General features: G+C 35.5%; 1 protein-coding gene across 6 annotated transcripts in view; it reads right to left on the bottom strand.

Annotated features, from left to right (window-relative positions):
* The window catches only part of GLIS3 (GLIS family zinc finger 3), a 424356-nt gene that overhangs the window by 80200 nt on the left and 322161 nt on the right, over nt 1-21995 (bottom strand). For 4 of the 6 annotated variants that reach the window (XM_023521261.1, XM_023521258.1, XM_023521256.1 and 1 more), the window contains 3 exons: nt 18385-18546; nt 14162-14272; nt 8279-8380 (listed from right to left, as the gene is read on the bottom strand). In XM_023521261.1, the coding sequence (XP_023377029.1) occupies nt 8279-8380; nt 14162-14272; nt 18385-18546 (375 nt within the window). The remainder of the gene's footprint in view (nt 1-8278; nt 8381-14161; nt 14273-18384; nt 18547-21995) is intronic. The other 2 variants (XM_023521259.1, XM_023521257.1) reach the window with 1 other exon arrangement.

Genomic DNA, 21995 nt, shown 5'->3' with positions numbered 1-21995 from the left:
TATCAGAATTATGCAGCAGGAGTATAAGAAGATTACTCTGAGATAGTGTGTTGGTCATTAGCTTACAAACCAGTGTTTGCAGGAAGATTAAGGGTCCTTGGGAATTTCTCAAATGTTGCAACACCACAGAACATTTTAAAGGCAAAAATGCACGTAAATGCAATGTTGCAATTCCACATTGCAAATACCAGCCAGGAAATGAAAATCTGAGGCTTTTACCACCACAAAGTTAACTTAACCATGTCAATGTAAATATCAGTACTTTGTATCCAAGTCATTGGTGTTTCATGGAGGCAGCATCTGCACAGAAGTACGGGAAAAGAGGCAATAACCACAAACAGCATGTACTGTGAAGGCTAAAGATGTCTGCATGTACAGTGCACACAGCTGATGCCGAGTTGGGCTTGGAAAAGGAAGCGTAACATTGACAAGTGAGCAAACACAACTGTGTTTGAGTGATTCCTTTAAATCACTCCCCTGGCATTCACTTTAGAGTATATTGCTTATATTCCCTTAAAAAGCCAAGGAAAACTAAGGAAACGGAATAGTAAAACTATTCACTTGACCTTCTTTGTGTCATCTTACAGGAACTGGGACTCAAGAAGCTGGCACAAGAAAATGATGATACTCTAGCTACAGTTATTGCTGTGAGTGATTCTTTGTTTCAACTCAGGAAGCTCCTGTCTTCTGCCAGTACACATGAAATTATATCAACCCAACTTATTAGTTTGTACCTAAGGTGAGATCTTAGACTCTTTGCAGTTCTTGCCACCTTCAGAACCATCCCTAGGATATGCAGGGCACTGAGCAAAAAAATTTTTTTGCAAGTTTCTATCTATATAATTAATGTGGGTCACCCCAAATCAGTAGAGGACTAATCTCAAGTGATTCAGCTAAAGAAATGCCATCCTGGCCAGGAGGAGTGATCTGCTCACAAGGCTGCACTCTTGGAATGAGGGCCTGCATACAGGGTCCCAGGATGAGTCCCAGAGCTTGCTATGGCAACTAGTTGACCCCACATATGCAGTAGATGGTGAGAGAGTGCCCTGAAGGAGAGAAATGGGGGCTGGCACCCTTGTGGGTACCAGTCTGGGTTCAGGATTCCTCACTTGGATGGTACCACTGGGTCAGTCACCAAAGGGAGGTGGGATTAGAGGGTTTTGAGGAAGATACCCCAAAGCATGGAGGCCCCAAGGGTCAGAGCCTCAATAAGGGCCCCACCACCGTCTTCTAACAGAAGACCACTATAGAACTTCTGGGAATGATTCTTATGCCAAGAACTTGTTGACAAGTTACAAAATTTCCCATAATGGAAAATCAGACATTGCATAGTATGAATGATAGAGTCAAAGGAAGACTAGATATAGAGTCAGAAAAACTCAGCTGGAGTACAGTCCTACTACTGACTGAGTGTGCTTTATAAAGTCATTTAGCTTCTCTGAATCTTAGGTCTCTCATATTTAAAATGAGATTATAATAAGTGTAATACTAATCTCACCCAATGTTTGTTAAGATTAAAGAGGTAAACAGACATGAAAATGCCCAGTAAACTGTGCTCTACACAGGTGTTTAGTGATTAGTATTGTCTGTCTTCTCATTTCCTTTAAACTCTTATTTCATAAGGGAAGAGAATAAAATGAGTAATTGCACCCATTATATTATTACTAAATGTTTTAAATGCCAATTCACCCTTTGCTATCACTGATGGTTGAAGAGAGATAGGTGGTACTGAGTTCGTGAGTGTTTTGCTCTATTGAAGTCTGATCAATTTCAAGATTAATATCTAGGGTAGGGGTGAGGAAGCTCGTAATTAGGGTAGAGATGGGAAATGGGAAAACATTATGAAGCATCAGATTGCTCTGCTCATTTGCCATGATTTAGGGCTCCACAATGTGTCTGGGTTTTTATGAACTTAAAATCAGGGAACTTGTTCTGGATATATTTTTCCACGTAAAAGAATAAAATTATTTTTAAAAAGAGGAACAGGAAAATCGATTATCCTTGATTGACTGTCATTTTGAGTACACAAAAATGAATCTGATTTCTGTATTTGCTTATTGCAAATAAGGAAATGTCAAAGATATCCTTTACACTGTCGTCTCAAAATACAATTTCTATACAAAGTCCACAATGGGTAAACATTATCCAAATTCCTATAGCTGGTGCTTGTATGCTATGCTAGCCCAAAGCACAATTGTGAATCGGAGCTTCTTGTCTGATGTGTTCTGCTACCTTTTTAGCTACGTTTTCCCTTTTGAATCTCCTTTTTCAGAGTCCAGTGATGTCCTTGCAAATACAGAGTGAGGAAAATGCATGTCAGTGATTATTACTATACACTACAGAGTAAAAAGAACCAAAACAGAGGGGCCCCATAATATGTTTATACATAATAGAAAAATTTGTGGAAAGATATGCACCAGTTTTAAGCCATTGTGATAAAGTATATCATATCTCTGATAATACTTGGCTTCTATAGTTACCACAGGTGACAGTGCCAAATGGGAAATGTTAGAAAAATAATTGCTGGAGCAGGGGAGAGAAGAGTGAAGCCTAGCAGAGGAGAAAAATAGCAAAGTTCTAAGGCTACACAAACTCTGCTACTGAAAAACACTTATGATTATAAAAGTATGTTTTGAGAAAGTATAAAAGGCCCAGAAAATGAAGAAAGAGAAATCCATACCTCATATTTCAACAAAACAAAAAAATATAAAGCCTAGAAATGAAACTGATCACCAGAAGGCTTAAACTTTATGCCTGGCAAGATTCTAGAAAGAATCACAAGCTGGTGAGCAGTTCAGAATGAAGGAAGTCAACAGGAGTTAGGATGGGGTTACTGAGAACAACCAGAGAATTTTCATTTCTTTTAGATACCATTAGGTAAAAGCTGCAGATATAATAAGCCTAATATTCATCAAAATATTTAGAAATGTCTCTCATGATAGCATTTTGGACAAGACTGAGAAACCTGAAATTGATGATAGCCCAGCTGGATGTAGTCATAATTGAATGAGCCACTGGATCTAAAGAATATTGATAAATAGAAACATGCCACGTAATTATTTTGTCTCCTTTCACCCGAAACCCCTAATTCATCCCCTATATTACCACCCTAATTATCTTTCTAAATCATAGATCTGACCAGTCTGTGTTTAAACATCTGAGCATGGCATATAAGGCCCTTTAGCATCAGTTCCCTTGTCAATGTTTTCAACCTCAATGCTTGCTTCAATAGCCAATAAATGACATTGCAGATCTCATGTGACCCTAGGTGAAACTGTATTCTGTGGCATGAAGGAAATGAAGAGAATAAAAAGGAATGCAATCCATACACTAAAAATTCCTGAAGCTGGGTAATAAGAAAAAATTGTAGAAGTGAGGATATTAATGCAGAATTTCTACATACTTCAGCAAGGTCATCAATGGAAAAGAAGAAACATCCTTTGAAGACAGAAGTATAGCGCATATGCCAGTTTTCTAGGAAGGTAGGTTTTTGACCTAGTAATATGAAGAATGTTTGCACGTATTAGACTTGCTAACTAACAAAAAAAAAAAAAAAAAAAAGAGAGAGAGAGAGAGATTGTCTTAAAAGTCATAAAGCTTAAGATTTCACAAAGAGGCTTATGAATATCTTTTGGGACTTTCTAAATGTGATTCCCCATACTGGTCTGCAGGGAGGATAAGGTTACATTTAAGGACTTTCATAATTCTGATGGACTACAGCTGTGCACACAGCTGGCCCCATGTAGTGGCAGTACAGCAAGCACCCATCCCATAAAGCTACTCAGAAAAACATCTTTCTATTGCAGTTAAAAGAACAGCCCCACTGAGGCAGCAACTATTTGTAGTCACATTTTAATAGTTAACTCAAGAGTTAGTCCAAATTCAACAAACAAGGGAAATAGTGAGTTAAGATGTCACATGATAGCTCACTAGAGTTTATAAAGAGGGCTCTGGATTGCCGAGTGGGAGAATAATATTTTGCCAAAATATTTTGTGGAAGGCCAAGATTGCAAACAGTATGGCAAGACTTAAAGAACGGCTATGCATTAAGCAGTATTAACTAATTCTGGCTCACGTTCTGTTAGGCCTTTTGGCTTGTAGAAAGACAGCATACCACCTTTTGGCATCATACTTGGCTCCTTTTCCACTTCTGAACTTTCTCATTCCTCAAAAACAAATTAAGAGAGTAGAAGTAGTAATAAAAAATTCATCCTGACTCTAATGGCCAAAAGAAGAAAAATAAGATCATGTATACAAAATGGCTCTGAAACGTTAAAGCATGTAGGGAAAATAAGACCCCATTTTTGTCACTATTACCATGATCCCTACTAAAGTATCTGAATCACAGAGATTGGTTTCCATTTGATAAACAACTCAAGTGGAGCCTTGTAGAAGCTCAAAGATCTATTTGTCAAGTTCCTCTACCTGCTCAAGCAAGAATTCAACTAAACTAGCTCAGGCAGGAAAAACCTCTTCTTCCCTTAGAAAATTCTAGCTATTATCTGACTTCCACCTCTCTTAAACCAGTTTCTTCAGCAGAAATGGAGCACAGCAAGCCATCTTCCTTGTATTGTAACACCTTCTAATAACTCCCACTCCTGTGGCCATAAGCTACCTCCTTTCCAAGGACTGAGCTCTGCCTGGTACAGGACTACATTAAGCACTGTACAAGTGTCTTCTCACTAGCAGCTACAATGAACCTATGGGATTGCTGTTACTATCCAAACTTCACAAATGAGAGCCTAAAGTTCAGAGATGTTAAGTCGCTCACTCAAGGTTATATTATTAAAACTAGTGATGTAGGGATTTGAATCCAGGTCCATGACAGAAGTCCATATGCAGAAGAAATGACCAGATAACTCACACAAGATGAAATAAAATAGCAAACAATTATAATGAGGAAATAATGAAAGATCTTGTCAATTTTGGGGGAAAAAAAGGCAAAATCAGGAAAACAACCAAGGTCTGAAATGGGCATAAGAGTAAAACTCTTCAGCATTACATCTATACCCATCCATCTCCCATTCACAAAAGAATATTTACAGAGAACTGACAAATGGCAGGGATTTCCAATCCAAAGACATAGATTCTCCACATGAAAATAGGCATTAGGATGGTCAACTTGTCTGGTTGAGATTTTAAAATATATAAACATGACTACAAATGTGTTTCTTGCATGAAGAAAAAAACAAAGCGGATATATAAACAACTCAATTATGCTATAATCTTAGTTTCCATTATTTTTAAACAGCTAAAATAATTTTGAGATAAAAATAAATTAATGGAGAAATCTGGAGTAGAGAAATTCAACTTACTAAAATTTTAACAACCACTTGTCTTCTTTCTTAGAAACAACAGATGACACGATATAATTCTAGGAGTAATAGCTAACCTTTACTAGGCATGTATAATGTGTCAGGCATCATGCTAAGTGTTTTACTGTCATTATTTCATTTAATATGATATAAACACACTGTATTAAATATATGATATAAACTTAACAAAAATACAGATTTACAAGTTAACATTGTGATAAACTTGTATGATTCTGTAAATTCTCTGATATATAATGCAAAATATGCTTTAAAAAGAATCCATTTATTTACTTGGAGTATAAGCTTCTTTTACTCTCTTAGAAGAGTCTCTTTAAATGGAATGAATAAATTTGCTTTGAGCTGTCAATGGTATAATGAAAGGAAGTGGAACCAGGTATATCCAATTATTAATTTCCTTCTGTTTTCCCAGGGAATAATCAATTCGCACCAATATAAATTATACTTTGAGGTTCACCACACCCCATTTTCATTTGGCTAGTGTCACCTTCAAATAAAGTAACCTCGGTTAAATTTTAACAAAATGGATTTTAGTTTATGGGTGTGATAGTCAGTTTTATGTGTCCACTTGGCTGGTCTCTAGTCCCCAGTTATGCAATAAAACATTAATCTAGGTATTACTGTGAAAGTATTTTTTTCAGATGTGATTAGCATCTACAATTAATTGCAGATGCTAAAAGTAGACTTGAGATTTCTCTGAGGAAGAAGAAATTCCTCTTGTAGACAGCTTACTCAATTCTGGATGCTAGGAACTCTGGAACCATCTTGAATCTTCCCTTCCCCTTATTCCTGGCATTTAATCCGTCACTACTCCCTATCCATTCATGTTCAACCCAAATGCCATTAACCTTGTCCGGATATCCATTAAATCTTGTAAAAGTGTATACTGCCCTAATTGGTACAACTGCCTCTAGTCTATCTCCACTCCACACTTTAATTCACCTCTATACAACCAGCCTACCCCTTGTCAAAATCCAGCTTTAACGTCTCTGGCTGTCTCGAGGGAAAAGAGCGTATCTTACATTTATGTACACCCAAGACCTTAGCAAAATAATAGACTTAGAGTAAATGTTGGGTAAGTAGGAGTAAATTCCCCAGGGCATGGGAAGCATAGATTCTTCTTAGATGGGCAAAGTCTTTCTGAGTATTATAACTAAGGTAAAACAGTCACTAGGAATCATGCAATGATTTTGGCTCAGATGGTCTTTATGTTTGTTTGTTTTTAAACAGCTTTTCTGAAGTATAATTGATATACAAAAAAACTCCATATTTTTAGCATGTACAATGAGTTTGGACATGTGTAAATATCTGTGATATTGCCATCACCACAATCAAGGTTACTGACATATTTACAACCTCCCAGAATTTCCTTTGTGTCTCTTTGTGGGTTGTTTTGTTACCAGTGTCTTAATTTTAGGGAGTCAGTGAAATCTATGGAGTCTCTCCCTACAAAAACACATTTTGCACAAAATTTCTGTGGATTTCATGTGATTCCTAAAACCCATCCATCCATGGAACACTCCCCCAAAATGGTCTATGGACCCCAAGTTAACGATCCCTGAATAAAACCAAATATCACTGTTCAAATTTGATTTTAATTCCCTCTGGTTTGGATTTCAGTTTCCTTTCCCTCATTTGCGTGTGTGTGTGTGTGTGTGTGTGTGTGTGTGTTTGCACTACCATTGAGAATCCACATGACTCAGAAAGACCGGCTATAGTAATTAATTAAAAGATGACCCCACCTACAAGAATATTCGGTTCTCTGGGAGGAAACTATTTCCAAGGACACTGTTGTTCTGTTCTCCGTCACAATACACTGTCCTGGTTTGCAGGTATGTGATGATAACAATGCTTTCTACTGAAATAGCTACCCTTTTACCTCTGAGGCCTCATGTCTGCCTTTCAAGCTAGCTGTGAAGATGGGGAAATGGAAAAATCAGGGGAATGTAACTTAAGCTAAGTCACGAAGCAATACATGGCACTGTTTAAAAGAAGCCCATACCTCCTGATGGCCAATTCAAACACTACTCTAAGACACAGCCACCTGCCCAGTATCCACCATGAAAAGTTTTTACATTAGGCTTATCCAAGCCCGTGTGTGAAGTCACCCTGAAAATAAATCTTCACAGCTCAGAGAGCCAAGATACAAACACATGGGAAAATATTGCCCACAGATATCAAAGACAAAATTCAACTGCAGCTGAAAGAGAGACAACAGAGAGCTAGCAGAGGGAGCAGTATATGCACAAGAGATAGAACATTTTAGAAGTGGAGATGAAGAGCAGACACCTGATAAGGACAATGATGAACTATGTCATGATATTTTAGGACATTATATTTAGGCAGCAGAGAGTCTGAGCTAAATGCTTTTTTTTCCAAATCACCCTCATCAAGAATCCACAAAATCTAATAAAAGAATGGGAATAAGAAGCTTAGGAGGCTTCTGTCAGTCAATCAATCAAAAAAGCAATTATCTAGGACCTATTTCCATAAGGTAGCCGTGCTAGGCACTGTACAGCCTGAATTGCTCATTAAAGTACCTGTCATAGGATCCTCGTTCCTTACACAGTTGGCCGGAGCTGTGCTAAACACTCCTATTTTTTGTCCCAATTAAGAATTTCCAGGGGAAATATAAGTAAAACTACTTTACCATGCAAAACAAAGTATTATAATGTAATTGAGAACAATATAAATACCCATAGATCTCCCCCTTGCTTCCAAATAATAGAATCTAAGACTTCACTCCTTAAGAATCTTTATCATTTGCAAAGGAGCTCCCAGATACTATGTTTCAGAAGCATTCTCTGTGAAAATTTATCAGAGCATTTCTCCTACTTCATTGAAAACAAGTGTCTCCATGTGTCTCTTTTTGGAATGAAATCTTCAGGAGAGAAGGTTCAGGTCTTACGTGTTTCTAAATCCTCAGAGCTGGTACAGGGCCTCACCTGTGAACCACAAATGCTGACCAGCTGAGTTGTTTTCTTAGTTGGGAGAGGTAAGCCATGCACTTCACTCTCTAGCATCCAATCCCTCTGATTGAAGACAGGCTGCAGAAAAGTGAGATTATAACAAGCTAAGATGATCCTGACATCTATTGCTGTGCTCTTGGTAGCACCAGGTTCTTCAAATAAAGCTCAAATAGAAAGGTACGGTTTTGACTTAAGCAGTGCTTTAAAAATTTTGCAGCTGATACATTTTTCTCATTTCTACAGTGGTCATTTGAATGTGTTCCTGACCATCTCACCTCAATAGGTCCCACTCTATACTCTCCATATCAACTCTGTTTCCTTGCTCGCATTTATATTACTTATTTTCTGTTTACCTTTTTATTGCTCTTGGATTTCACTAAGATAACATGGCTTTATGAGGACAAAGAACATGTCTACTTTATACGCACTTGCATCTATGGGTCTAATCCAGTGCCTGACACACAATATAGGTGTGTAATATATACTTGTTCAATAAAATAAGTGAAATTACTTGAGACTGTATTTCTCCAATTGCTAGAAGAGTAGTTTGATGAGATGCTCTAGAGGAAAAAGAAGATTGTTTTGTCGGTCAGTAATTTTGAGCAATGTTTAATGTTATCTTCCCTCTGGAATATTGGTATATCCAAGGCTGTAAGAATTCTTACACGATAGAATCCATTAAATATTATTTAATTCAGCATTTCCCAAATTTATATGACAACATAACCTTTTAAAAAGGTAATATCTAATAACATCCTGTGGAATGTGTTCCAAAGAATACACTTTGGGAAACACTGCTATAAAAGCTAAAAAAAGACACTGGGCTAATAGGCCCAGAGATGCTAGTATTTCTTTTTCTATATTTGTAAGGCTGAAGACAGCTTCTCTGATCACTCCAGGAAGGAACACAAGATTTTTCTAACTTACTATTCTCTGGACAACTTTCCTTTTTAATAACTCCAATCACCATGTAGCATCAAAATGCTCTCGAAAGCATAGCTGGTTTTATATTGGATCTGCTTAAAATAGAAGCCTCCAGACAACTGGTTTAAACTCCAAATTGGTACTATAGGCCTCAAGTTAACCTGACTTACTTTTTTCATTTAAATTTAATTATTAGTTAGCATAATATTTTGAACCAAAAATATTTGTTTTACAAAAGCATACCCAGAGACTTTCATGAAATCAGTTACTCTTACCTGAGGCATGAAAACATTCAGGCAGGTACCATTATTTGAAAGTGTGATGTAAATAATTACCAATTGTTAACAAGTACAGAAGTTAGTAGGTGACTCATTTAACAAAAACAAACATATTAGTGTTGTTTTAATGGCATTCCTGTAATGGCACCACTCTTCCTCGAACTCCAATATGATTCCTTAAACGTGGGAAGAAGGAAGAGGAGCTAGCTCATCTTGAAATGATATGTCCATGATATGTGCCTATTATTCAAATTCCATTAAGAGTAGGAGTGATTTTTTCTTTTCTTTTCTTTTTTTTTTTTTTTAGTTTATTCCTGAGCAGAGAAGGAAGAAAGGAAGGAGACTGTCAAAATTGGGGAAGGGGCTTCAATTATGTACCACACTTGTGCACGCTTTCTACCATGTAGATGACAACAGAAAACAACTGACAGAAAAGTGAGCCTTACTTGCTCTCCTAATACATGCATCCATTTAGGTGAAAATATGTATTTTCATATTACTTTTTAAGATTCCAACAACTGCACAAAGCAAGGTCGACCCATGTAATACTTAATGAAATTGTTTATAGTTTTCTGTATATATGGCTCTGAACAGATTCCAAAGAATTGCCAGTTCTACATGAAGAGAGTTTCATTAAATAAGCTGCTCTATTTTAGCCATAAAGCTACACAGAGCTGTTCTCTAAGCAGGAAAAATAAATATATGTTACATTCACACACATTTCAAAAGCTGTGCTTGGTTTATAACAGCTTGTGTTGAGGTCACAAAAGTGAAAGTCATCTACCATGGTGGGTCAAAGGTGAATGTTTAACAAACATTTGACAAATCACACCCAAAGTTGGGAATCTTTGAGGAAGTGTGAAATGGATGAAAGATTCACGTCATCTCTAACTTTTGGCCCAGTGTTCTTTGCATTCACTTTTAAAAAATCCATTTTGATAACAGGCCAGAGTTGAAGGAAATCCCCCTGCTTATGGTACTTCCAAGGTGAAAATGAAAAATTCTGATAAAGCTCACAGCCTTGAGGAAAATTTAAAGTGTCTTATTGCCTTAATTTTCTCTTATTTCACCACTCATTATCAGGCAGAACTGAAGGACAGATTCTGCCTTTTGCTCTACAGGCTTGAGCCTATTCTCACTGGAGACCATAGTTGGTGACTTGAGTATTTCGCTACCCATTTATCTGTGTAGCCCTCTATTTAATGGACTCAAGATCTGCAAAGTGCATTTGATGGAAGAAGTCTGTACATCAGCTGACGGGATGTGTGGGTGTGCACACATTAGACAAAGAGAAAAGTTACTCTCTGCATGCAATGAGCCAAATTATCCCAATTTCTTAGTAGAAGTTTTTCCTCCCTTCTTTTTCTTCTTTCTTTTTACAGCTTAAATAATATTTAGCTGAGATTTCAGGTTCTTGGTTTTCAGTAGGATGCAACAGGTGTGGGAAGGGCTACGTGCCTATTGCCAGGGCATATTGCTTAGGAGATTTCTGCTCTTCCTAGTAAACATTTGTCTTACAATTGAAGGTGCCTTGCCACTGCCCCTGATTTCAGAGTAGGGCCCCATAAAGCCGGCAATGTTAAGACCAAAATAATGTCATTTAGTGTCTAGGGGTGGGGGGTTAAAAAAAGGATTAGAGGCAGGCAGGCAGGGTATATTAAATGAGTCCATGACTAACAGGGTGTGACAGAAAGGGGTTTTATTCTTTTCAACAAAACAATTCCCTAGGGCTGGGACCATTACTCCACTATGCCTTTATCACCTTGGAATTTTTATGGTTATTTTTGATGAATTCACATTTTTGTAAAGGCTTTTTTGAAATGATGCCAGTTTTCAATTTTTAATTAAAGTCGTAAATAATCTTAATTCTGCCTTAAAAGGTTTATTGTTTCTTACTTTTTTTTTTTATTATTGCTGCCAGGAAATATTTGAAATACCAAGCCCTGATGTAAGTCAGCAATTAGAATTTCTCCAAGGTCTAGTAACAACATTGTACCACGTAAATATTATACACTGGTATACCAGCACAAGGTTTGAAAATGTAGATTGATTGATTTCAGGTTTATTAGCACTGCTTCTCCTGGGAGTGACATTTCTTCTTTTTACTGGATGGCACAACTTTATCATTTTAATTTCCACAAATTAATCCATCACAGATCCATAAAGGATTTTTAAAATCTTTAAGTTAAAAAAGTTAAATTTCAAAAAGTAAACACAGTAAACTTGTCACTAAGGACCAGGCAATGGAAGTCAGCCAAATCCAATTCAACCATTTGCAGAAAACAGAGTTAGCATCAAAAGCTAAATCACTGGAGCAATAACACCTCACTTTATGTAAGATAAAATTAAGAGAATACTGTAATATTTGACATTAGATTATAATACTGCTCCTTGAAAGTATATCCTTGTTATCTAGATTGTCTATTGAAGGTTGTCTGCAAATTGTCTATAAATTTATATTTTGTAGTTTCAAAGTCTGATTTTCTTTTTTATGTTAGTGCTTCAAGAATCTTTCATAAATCAAATTACTCTTTATATAGAGACTGAAACATACCAAGTTTGAACAGAAACCATTAACAATTCCTTAAAGTGTACGTTATGTTTCCATACTTACTTTCAATATCATTTTGTTGCTTATATTTGTCTAGATATGGGCATATATGCTGTCATATCTATGACAATTGTTACCATCTACGAAGGTGCTCTCCACTCTTATGATAGATTTGCCATTACAGTAAAACCTCACACATTTGAGAAAAGTTGGAGGTGGAAAATGGTCATATTTAGGGAAAAATACTACCAGCAAGAGCTTTTCTAAACAAACACAACTTATCACCTCAAGTTTATGAGATACATGCAGATAACAATGAAAATGTTAGGCAACAGTCCCGCTAAACACAGTTAACAGCATGCAACGACAATATGTTATTTTAAGAACATTAATCATCTCTTCACAACTTTATTTATATTATTAATTCACTTAGCAATTACTTTGCTCTTTTAAAATACAACTCTATATCCAATCTATATCAAACAGACATCTATTATTGTTAATAATATTATCTATCTATTGATAATGATAATCTGTTATCAATTTACTGTGATCCTCATTAAAGAGACAACTATTTAAAGAGAAAAATAAATAATTTTAACAATTGACTTTCAAGAGTGTGTTTGTATACAATTAAGAATATCTATAATATCCTTTTAACTGGACATTTTTCTAACTCATGGAAGAGGTCAAATTATTTCCATATTCAAACCCTCAATTGGCATTGTGCTAACACCTCTCAAGTAACAAAAAGACTACAGAGCATTTCCAAACATAAACATGTTAAAACCCTATAAACCATGAAAGAATGCAGGATTGTAGTTAGCAAAAAGTCATGGTGACCTGAAAACCATGACCATGGAGTTCAATCACTTGAAAAAAGTTGAGTCTTAAACTTCCCTTAAATTGTTATTAAGAGCCCTTAAATCTCAGGTACCGATCTAAAGACAAATGAAATACTCAAAAAGCCAAGGTCAGGTCAACATATTTTCTGCCATGGTCAGAAGATACATGTTGGTCCAAAAATTTACAAACTCAGTTATTAGGAAATGCCTTGAAAGGCAGTAAGTTCCTTGCCCCTTAAGGTGTCGAAGCACAGCATGACCAGCCACTCGCTGGAGAGCTTATGAGGTTAGAAGAACAAGACACGGGGGTTGATTGGTTGATCTTTAACTTTTGCTCCAAATTTGAGATACAATGATTTCTATGAACTTTGAAAGATGTATTAATCCCTCATTGATGTCAAAGTAATTTTAGGGTCAATTCCTTTCTCAGATTTTCATGCACAGTACCTATCAAGAAACATGTTTTTTTCTAAGCTTAAAAGGAGGAATGCTTCTCTACTTAGTCATTCGCTCATCCTAGAGATTTACCTACCTTCTTCATCAGAGCTAAAATGATTTTAGCCAACAGACATACTATGAAAAGGGTATCTATTGTGCTGTTTTCTCCCCAATTTAATTTTCTTGTCACTTGTCATTTGGACTTAATTTCCATAAAAGCCTTTTGTTACTTTCCAGTTTAGGTGACTTACGCTAATTTTCTCTGATCCTTATTATATAAGCCCTTCCCAGAAATTCATATCTGGCTATATCAGCTATGCAAACTATAGCCTTGCTATTCCAGGCTTACCTCAGAGGTATTGCAGGTTAGGTTCCAGACCACAGCAATAAAGTGAATATTGCAATAAAGTGAGTTATAGGAACTTTTTGGTTTCCCAACGCATATAAAAGTTATGTTTACACTATACTATACTGTAGTCTATTAAGTGTTCAATAGCATTATATCTAAAAAATGTACATATCTTAGTTTAAAAATACTTTATTGCTAAAAAATGCTAATCATCACCTAAGCCTTCAGTGAGTCAATCTTTTTTTTTGGTGGAGGGTCTTATAAAAAACACTATATCTGGGAAGTGTAATAAAGCAAAGCGCAATAAAATGAGGTATGCCTATATTTCACGGAAGACTTCTCTCCTCAAAGAGTCTAAAACATGTTATACCTTTAGGAGTATAAGAATTTCCAATGCCCTGCAGAAGCTCCCAGTACTGCAGAAAAATTTAAATATGCTTTTTTCTGGCTGGATAACTTCTCTTTTAAAATTACCTTTTTCCTCGCTTGTTGATCTTTGGAAGAATGTGCCTTCACATGCTTTCTTAGGGAACTTGGGTCTGTGTAGCGTTTGGTGCATCCTGGAATTTGACAAGCATACGGTTTCTAAATAGAAAAGAAAGAAAAAGCTGTGGTTAAATCATAAAAGTGACAGGGGCAGATTTACTCAAAGACTACTGACTGCAGAGCATGAACTATTACCAAATGACTGATGTGAAATGCTGGGTAATACACAGACATTTTAATTAGAAAGCCCAGTAAGTTTGCATCAAAGCAAAAAGGCGAGTAAAGTTTCAAGAAACAAAGAAAGAGATGTCCTGTCTTTGATAATTTTTAAGAGATTGCTATAGGAGACCTCTTGTGGCATTTTTTAACGTAGAAATTATGAATAAGTATCTCCAGCCATACTTACAGCCATACTCCAGCCATACTTACAATATCTTTATTGGAATCATGTTATAACTACATACTTACAGTTATGTTCCCCTGAAAACAACCTTTGGTACTGTCAGAAACTAGGAAACACATATTCTTTAAGAGTTCAGGTATAAATAAGCTGTAGAAAAGTCCAGAAAAAACGGAATGTTTCAGAAGAAACCTGATTCAGAAAGAGAAAGGGAGAGAATTAAAAGGGAAAATTAGTGGAAAGTAGTGAGTAGGAGACAGTAGGTTTCAAACAACAGACACATGAAAAATCAGCCAGAAAGACATTAATGTCATCAGTTGTAAACGAGTCCTGGTGCTAAGCCTGGGTTTGTGAATAAGCCCTTGGCTGGACGTGTTGAGAACACCAATTTTGGATACCACAATTCCCCATGTGCTCCTGAGATGTGATGTGTGGAGCCTAAGGCTGAATCTAGAATCTTTTTTATTTTTGTATTCCTGTTGACTGGTTTATACTAATTAGGAATGAATGAATATACTATATACCAATTTAAATTTTAGCACCTATTCCTAGTATAATAACAAAAATCATAGCAAGGGTTTGAGTGTATGTCTTTTAAGTTTGCAATAAATCAAAACCTTCTGTTTATTCTAAGAAAAAAAAATCTCAGATCAATTGTGTTTACAAGATGTATTAATAGTCATCTACTTAGTATCTCATCAGGTACGATATTCTAGCTCTGTCTACACGAAGTGAAATGTAAGGAAGAGAACTGAAACTCTGTCTCTAAAATGGGATTCTTGCTGTAGAAACCAGCTCTCCTACTGACAAAAAAAAAAATCAGCTTTTTTTTGTTACTCTTTATATTTTGTTCCTATTTTCATGTGCATCCTTATTTTACTGCCCAACTTACATGTGGATTATATTATTTACCCCATTGGAAGTTGTATTTATGATTCACTTTTTTCTGCCATTTTTGACTTCAAGAACAAGGTAAAATTATGAATGCATAATTAAGTTTAACACTCCCAATTTGTATTCCAAGTTTGATTACCTGACATGTGTGTTCACTGAGTGACTGAGTGATTGACTGAATCGCCCAACAGCTCTTACACTTCCACGATGTGCTGGGCACTGAGTACATATCAGGGATATAACAATGTACAATAGATGAACCAGGCTCTCACTATATCTCAGTTTTGCAAAACGGTGAGCCAATTATGGCCTGAAGTCACTTGCCAATGATTTTCCATTAAGTAAATGTTTTCTTTAACCTGGAAATCTTTTCTGGGTTCACACGACTTTCTTGCCCTAGTCTTCCTTATCCTGCCTTGGCTTTAGGTGAGTGACGCCAATATCTTTATTGGAATCATGTTATAACTACATAAGCTCATGTTTGAACATTACAGAGATGTGCAAGTAAAAAAAAAAAAATCTTTGGGAATATAAACATGTTATACAAACATGTTATATAAACCGGTGCCATTATTATTATTATTATTATTATTATTGTCACTATTATTTGGGTTAGAAAGATAAGAAATGGGTAATGTCTTTTTGTATTTAATTTTGAGATGTTCTTGAAAAAAACTTGAATATTCATCATTCCTTTCAGCTGGTCTTCATTCTCTCTCCTGCCATCAGCCACCTGGGGTCAGTATGCCAAAATAGCAATGTAAGAAGTTGGTCTCTAAGTGGTACTGGTGTACTGGTCATTTTACCTCAGATTACCAAAGCTATAAATGGCATGCTATACTTCATCAAACTACATTTTTCATTATTTATATTTTTACTGTAAAATTATTTCCACTGTTTAGACATTAAGATGCTAATAAAAATGAATTAATAAAACTGTTCAAGGTTAGAATTACGAACTCAGTATCGCTATGGAAAAAAAAACCATTTTCTTGTTAGTAAAGAATCCATTTAGTTGAAGAAAGATATTTTATCCAAAATTCTAATAGCATTAGCATAAGGAGTACTTAATGAAAGGAAGAAGCACCTGAATTTAAATAATAAATTATTTAAGCAACTACAGTTTGCTTTTTAAAACAAATGTTTAATTTCTATATGATTTTAAAAGAGCTGACCAATTTATCAAATGCAATAACAATTTAAAGAGGAGCTAGTTTGTATCTTAAAGGAAAAACAATGTTTTTAAAAGATTTCATAAAGAATTATTTTTTTTAAATAAAAATAGGGTTTAAAAAGCTACTGCATTGAATTGAATCATAAAATTATTATCTTAAGTAACTTTCTTCAAAAGTTTTAAAAAAGGATATATTTTTTAAAATTCCAAAATGATTTTAGAAAATGCTCTTAGTTTGATTAGCTAAAATTAGCTCAAGCAAAAAAGGGTACTGTAGAACCATAACACTTAGTTTCGCAATAGTTCTTTCAAACTACAGATAACTAGTTAGAGCAGAAGCAATTTTTCAAGACAATCTTGTCTCATGAATGTTCATTCTTCCATGATAAGTTTAATGACAAATTGAAAAATTTATTGGATTCTACCAAGACCATTTTAGACATACAAAACAGGGCATTTTAACATAATTTATTCCTCTTTCCTATTTCTACCTTTAAAAAATACTACTACTCACCAAATTTATTCATTTAATACTCTATTCTGTTGATCCTAAAATCATTGAATTCAGTTAGGCTAGCACGGAAAAGGTCCATCTTATGCCCATATTACTCTAATTATATTTCAGATATTTTCTGGTAAACCATCACGTTTATGTATATTGGGAGATAATTCTGTTTAGAAAGGTTACATGACATATAGCTAAAATGACTTCCATCAATATGACTAATAGAGACTAATATAAAATTTAATAAATATGTCAACTATAACATCAGAAGAATCTTAAATATGTATGAGAGGGTGTGTAGAAATAACAGTATCTTTTCAAAATTCAAATTCTGGTGTAGTTTAATAATAGACATCAGAATGTTAATGTTGAAAATGTACTGTCATGAATACATTATTTCCAAGAATGTGGGGTAAGAGATCTGTGATGTTATAATACATTTATCCTGATGGCTTTGTTAAGTGAAATTATATATAGTCTACCTGGCCTTGTGTAAGGAAAATGGCATCAAACCCTGAGAAATGCAAAAGAGGACAATCAACATAATTGAGAAAATAAAAGAGTCATAGAAAAGGCATTAGCAAATGAACAAAATGTTGTAGCATTAAGAGAGTTAAAAGGTACTAATGAAAATCAATTGTTCTTATAGGATTTATGTCAATAGGTGTGTGGCTGTGAACACAGAGAAAGTATGATGAAACTGAACTCTTGGGAAAGAGTTGCTGATTCTTTTTAGATCACTTAAAAGTGGAAATACCAGCTGGTTTCTAAAGTGAAAGGCCAGATTCACTCTTAAAAACCATGCCAGTCTCAACATTTTTATGTCAAGAAGAAAAGAACCAGAGCAAGAGAAAAAAGTGCTCCCTATTTCTAGCAATAGTATATATTATGTATCTTAGTATATCTTGATATTTGAATACTTATTTTAATGCCCGCTCTGTAGTGGTCATTCTCTGTACTAAAATCTACTATATGACAGTTCTTTATATGCAAAGATAACCAAAGAACCCTTTTGTCCCAGGCAGTTGTAATATTTAGGATACTTATGACTACAGAAAAAGGAGGAAAGAGACAAACGGGGCCCCTCTGGCCCTCTACCAGGTTCTACTCCTGCCCTTGGCATTGCCCTTAAAAGCTGCAGACCATAAAGCAAACACCTTCACTATCCCACTATCAAAGGGGTACTTCCCTACACCGGGGCTTCAGGCTGGAAGTTGGAAAACTCCTGCCATTCTTACAGTGTCCAGATGCGTCCTCTGGTGCTTGGCGCGGTCACTGGAGTTACTGAATGCCTTCTGACAGCCTGGATGCTGGCACAAATATGGCTTCTCGCCTGTGTGACTCCGCAAGTGAATCTTGAGATTTTCGAGTCTTGAAAAGGCTTTCTTGCAACCTTCAAACTGCAAAAAGAAAACAATTTGGGGTTGTTGAGTAGGAACTTGAATACTTGAGTCTGAGAGACAGAAAAAAGAAAGTTTTTAGTTTGTACTTAGCCTAAAACAAAACAAAACAAAAAAATGAAATCCAAACAGTAACAAATATTACTTCTAAAAATATCCATATGTTTATGTGAACTGCATTTTTCCTCTGAATACACATGCCACTTTCCATACCAGATTTGGGTCCCAAACTGATTTCTGTGATTACTTATGTCAGAGAAAATTCACTGTGAGCCATCTGGCTCAGTTAATAAAAATACAGTAATGCGTGTCTTAAAGATTTATTAAAAAATTAGCACACTTTTCCATTTCCAAATTGGTCTAAATTGAAAGAACCAGGAAGGAAGAAACTTTTTACAACTAATAAACTAACAAGAAAAATCAGAATTATGTATGAGAAAAAAGGTGAATTGAAGATCAAGATGAAAAGTTGAATTGAAGATCAAGAGTTCAAGATGAAAAGGGCATGTATCCACTGAAATATTATGATCATAAAGTTGTTCTTCAACCATATTTTAAGCAGTTTTTCAACTCCCAATAGACTGACCTTGTTAATATATAGGGTGATGCCAAGCCTAATGAGATCAAATTTTCAAACATGCTTTCAAAAGGTACTAAAAGACAATTCATTTAATGTTAAGTCATTTTCCAAAAAAAGTGATAGTTTGATTTATTTTTACTTTTTAAAGAAATTTTGTCACCTAGTTCAAGAACAGAAGAATTAAAAATGAAAGACTAAAGATTTCAAGAAATGTTTTGTTGGTTTATCAATAATATTTATTGATGGTAATATTTACTTTATGTCTTCTGTGGGTAAACTATCAACTACTATTAAGCTGTTCAGTGATTCCAATCCTTGAAATGACAATCTAATACAGAAAATGAATTAGACAAAGCCTATATATGAAGCATAAAGGTGAGATGGGCATTTATCTTTTAACTCATTGGTGCTAAGCCTTAGAATATTTGTCACTTTGATAGTTTTAACCCCATCTGAGTTCTCACTGCAAGAGAAACTTACAAATATGAAACAGCTAAGCAGAACAAAGCATAATATCTTTAAAGCATTTAAGAAACCTTACTTCTTAGAGAGGAATATATTGTGTGTGGGGTTGTGGATAGGACAGAATATAAATAAAGAAGACAAATTCAAAATGGTTTCCATCCAAAATTATCAGGTATAACTTAATCTTACGATAAGAAATTTCATAAAATTCCTTGGTTTTCTTGCTTATTATAATGGATGATGGAGTACATTGTTTATGAAGGGACGATACAGAGCTGGCTAGGTTTTGGTTATTTGAATTTTCATTTTTAAGTAAAGGATGAACTAAGGAGAAAAAATAGTCAAATATGTTATAATTCCATTTAAATTGTCCAAATTTTGCATCCTCAGTATTTTAAGAAATTTATGAACGTTGTACTTATTTTTGATTGAGAGTTATACATGTTTCACAGACATATGCTGGTTTATTTCAATTTTTGATATTTTGCTTAAAATAATTTTGGTGTTTTCCTGATTTCTATTTCACATGAAAATAAATTTAGCCCAAACAGAGATGATGGCTGACAAAGCCAACTACTTTTTCAACAGAGTGAAAAATATAATATTATGTTGCTAGAGGGAAAGAGAAGCGGCTTATTTCCACAGGTTTTCAAGTGGGTCACAAATTTGAGAATAAAGGGGCTCAAAGTTAACCCCTGATTCATAGCTAAGAAGCCTCTGCTAACCATACCTCTGTTTTTAAGATTCTCTCTGAATGACGACTCTGAGCAAACTCCTGGAGCTCAGTTTATTTTACTTGGAATCACTTGGTGCACCACACTTAGGTCTAAAATGAGTTTGTGGTTTTGGACACATCAAGCCTGTATCCTAGTTCCTAGCAAGGCTCTTTTGTAGGGTGGACACCCTGAGGCCAGCTCCAGGGGTGCATACCCAAACCTGGGAAGGCCCCGGCATCCACTCCCTTCTACAGTCCCCAGATCTTGGTAAGAGAGAAGTCTGCTGCATTGTTTTGGCACCAACACAGAAGTGGAGAACACTTGAAAATAGATTTATGAAGTTCCTGTGAGTACTGGACTAACAAGACCCCTGGATCTACCACAGAGTGAATAGAGGGATCCCAGACATATCTTAGAACTAACTGAAAATGTTATCTGGATCAGACACAAACCGGATGTAGACTAGCATTCCTAAGGTCTCTCTAGTTAAATGTCCAAATAAATATGCAGTAAAATGTTCAATTAAAAATTAACTAATTGCTATTATTGCTGTTAACAGAAGCAATGATCAAAGATCAAGCAAGGGGCTTACTACATTCCAAGCAAGTCAGTGAAAAGTGACTACATCAGAGAATATCCTGACCATTTTTAAATAGCAAAGATGTAGGAAAATATGAGTGCTCAGACTGAAATAGACAGCAAAAAGATTATCTGTAAAATCATGAAAATCCCTCGATCTCAGATGTTTCCTCTGTAACAAGAAAGGCCAGAAGACAAAACTAGTTGTAGTACTTGTACTAGCATTATAGCATTTTGGAGGGAGAAGATTAAGAGTGAAGGGGTTGTACAAATAAAAGCAAGAGGAAGGTTGAGTTGTATGAATAAAATCAAGAGAGAGAAAGGCAATTTCATGTACTCAGGGGCTCATAATCTACTCCACACATTCACTCTTGTTTAAGAAATTTACTTGAAAAAAACTATGAACTCAAAACTAGTAAAATCAGGCACTGAAGAACTGACAAACAGCTCAGGGTGGAGCGGCTAACACCTACCCTACCAAGTGGATGCAGGACACCACACCTGACTGAACTTGCCATACTAACAATTCTGCAAGAGAAAGGAGGTGCTGTCCACTTCTCTAATGGTCTCTGGATGAAACTTGAAAGCAAACAATTCTGTAATGAATCATTATCATTCATTATGGGAATAATCCTGTTACTCAATAGAAGAATTTCCTCTCCTTTAGGCAATTTTATCCTTAGATTTATATGGTTAATGAAATGCACACGCATTAAAAATAAATTAACATTTAGGTAGAACTACAAAAGGTTGTTATAAAATACACTAAAACTGGTTGCTTTGGATATTTGGGCAAATGGATGCTGTTTTTCCTTATTATTTTTTCATGTTTTCCAAATCTTTAATAAGTGAGTCTTTCTTTTAAATGAATATCTAAACCTAGGGAAGCAAGAACCACAGGAAGAATATTTCCTTGGTTTGGCCAAACACTTTCTCACTGAGTTTCCTAAAGTATAAGGTCCATCCTGAGATCTAAGGTCCAAGTAGTCACCTGACCACTCATACCACTGCCACCAACCAACCCCTACACAAAAACTGACCAATATCCTCGTCTCAGGTCCTCTTCTACCTGGACTGGCAATGGAACCAAGAACCTAGGGCCCAGCAAC

The sequence above is a fragment of the Pteropus vampyrus genome, unplaced genomic scaffold (assembly GCF_000151845.1).
Source record: "Pteropus vampyrus isolate Shadow unplaced genomic scaffold, Pvam_2.0 Scaffold301, whole genome shotgun sequence".
Lineage (NCBI taxonomy): Eukaryota > Metazoa > Chordata > Mammalia > Chiroptera > Pteropodidae > Pteropus > Pteropus vampyrus.
The sequence above is the reverse complement of the archived record's forward strand: the minus strand, read 5'-3'. Positions and strand labels throughout refer to the sequence as shown.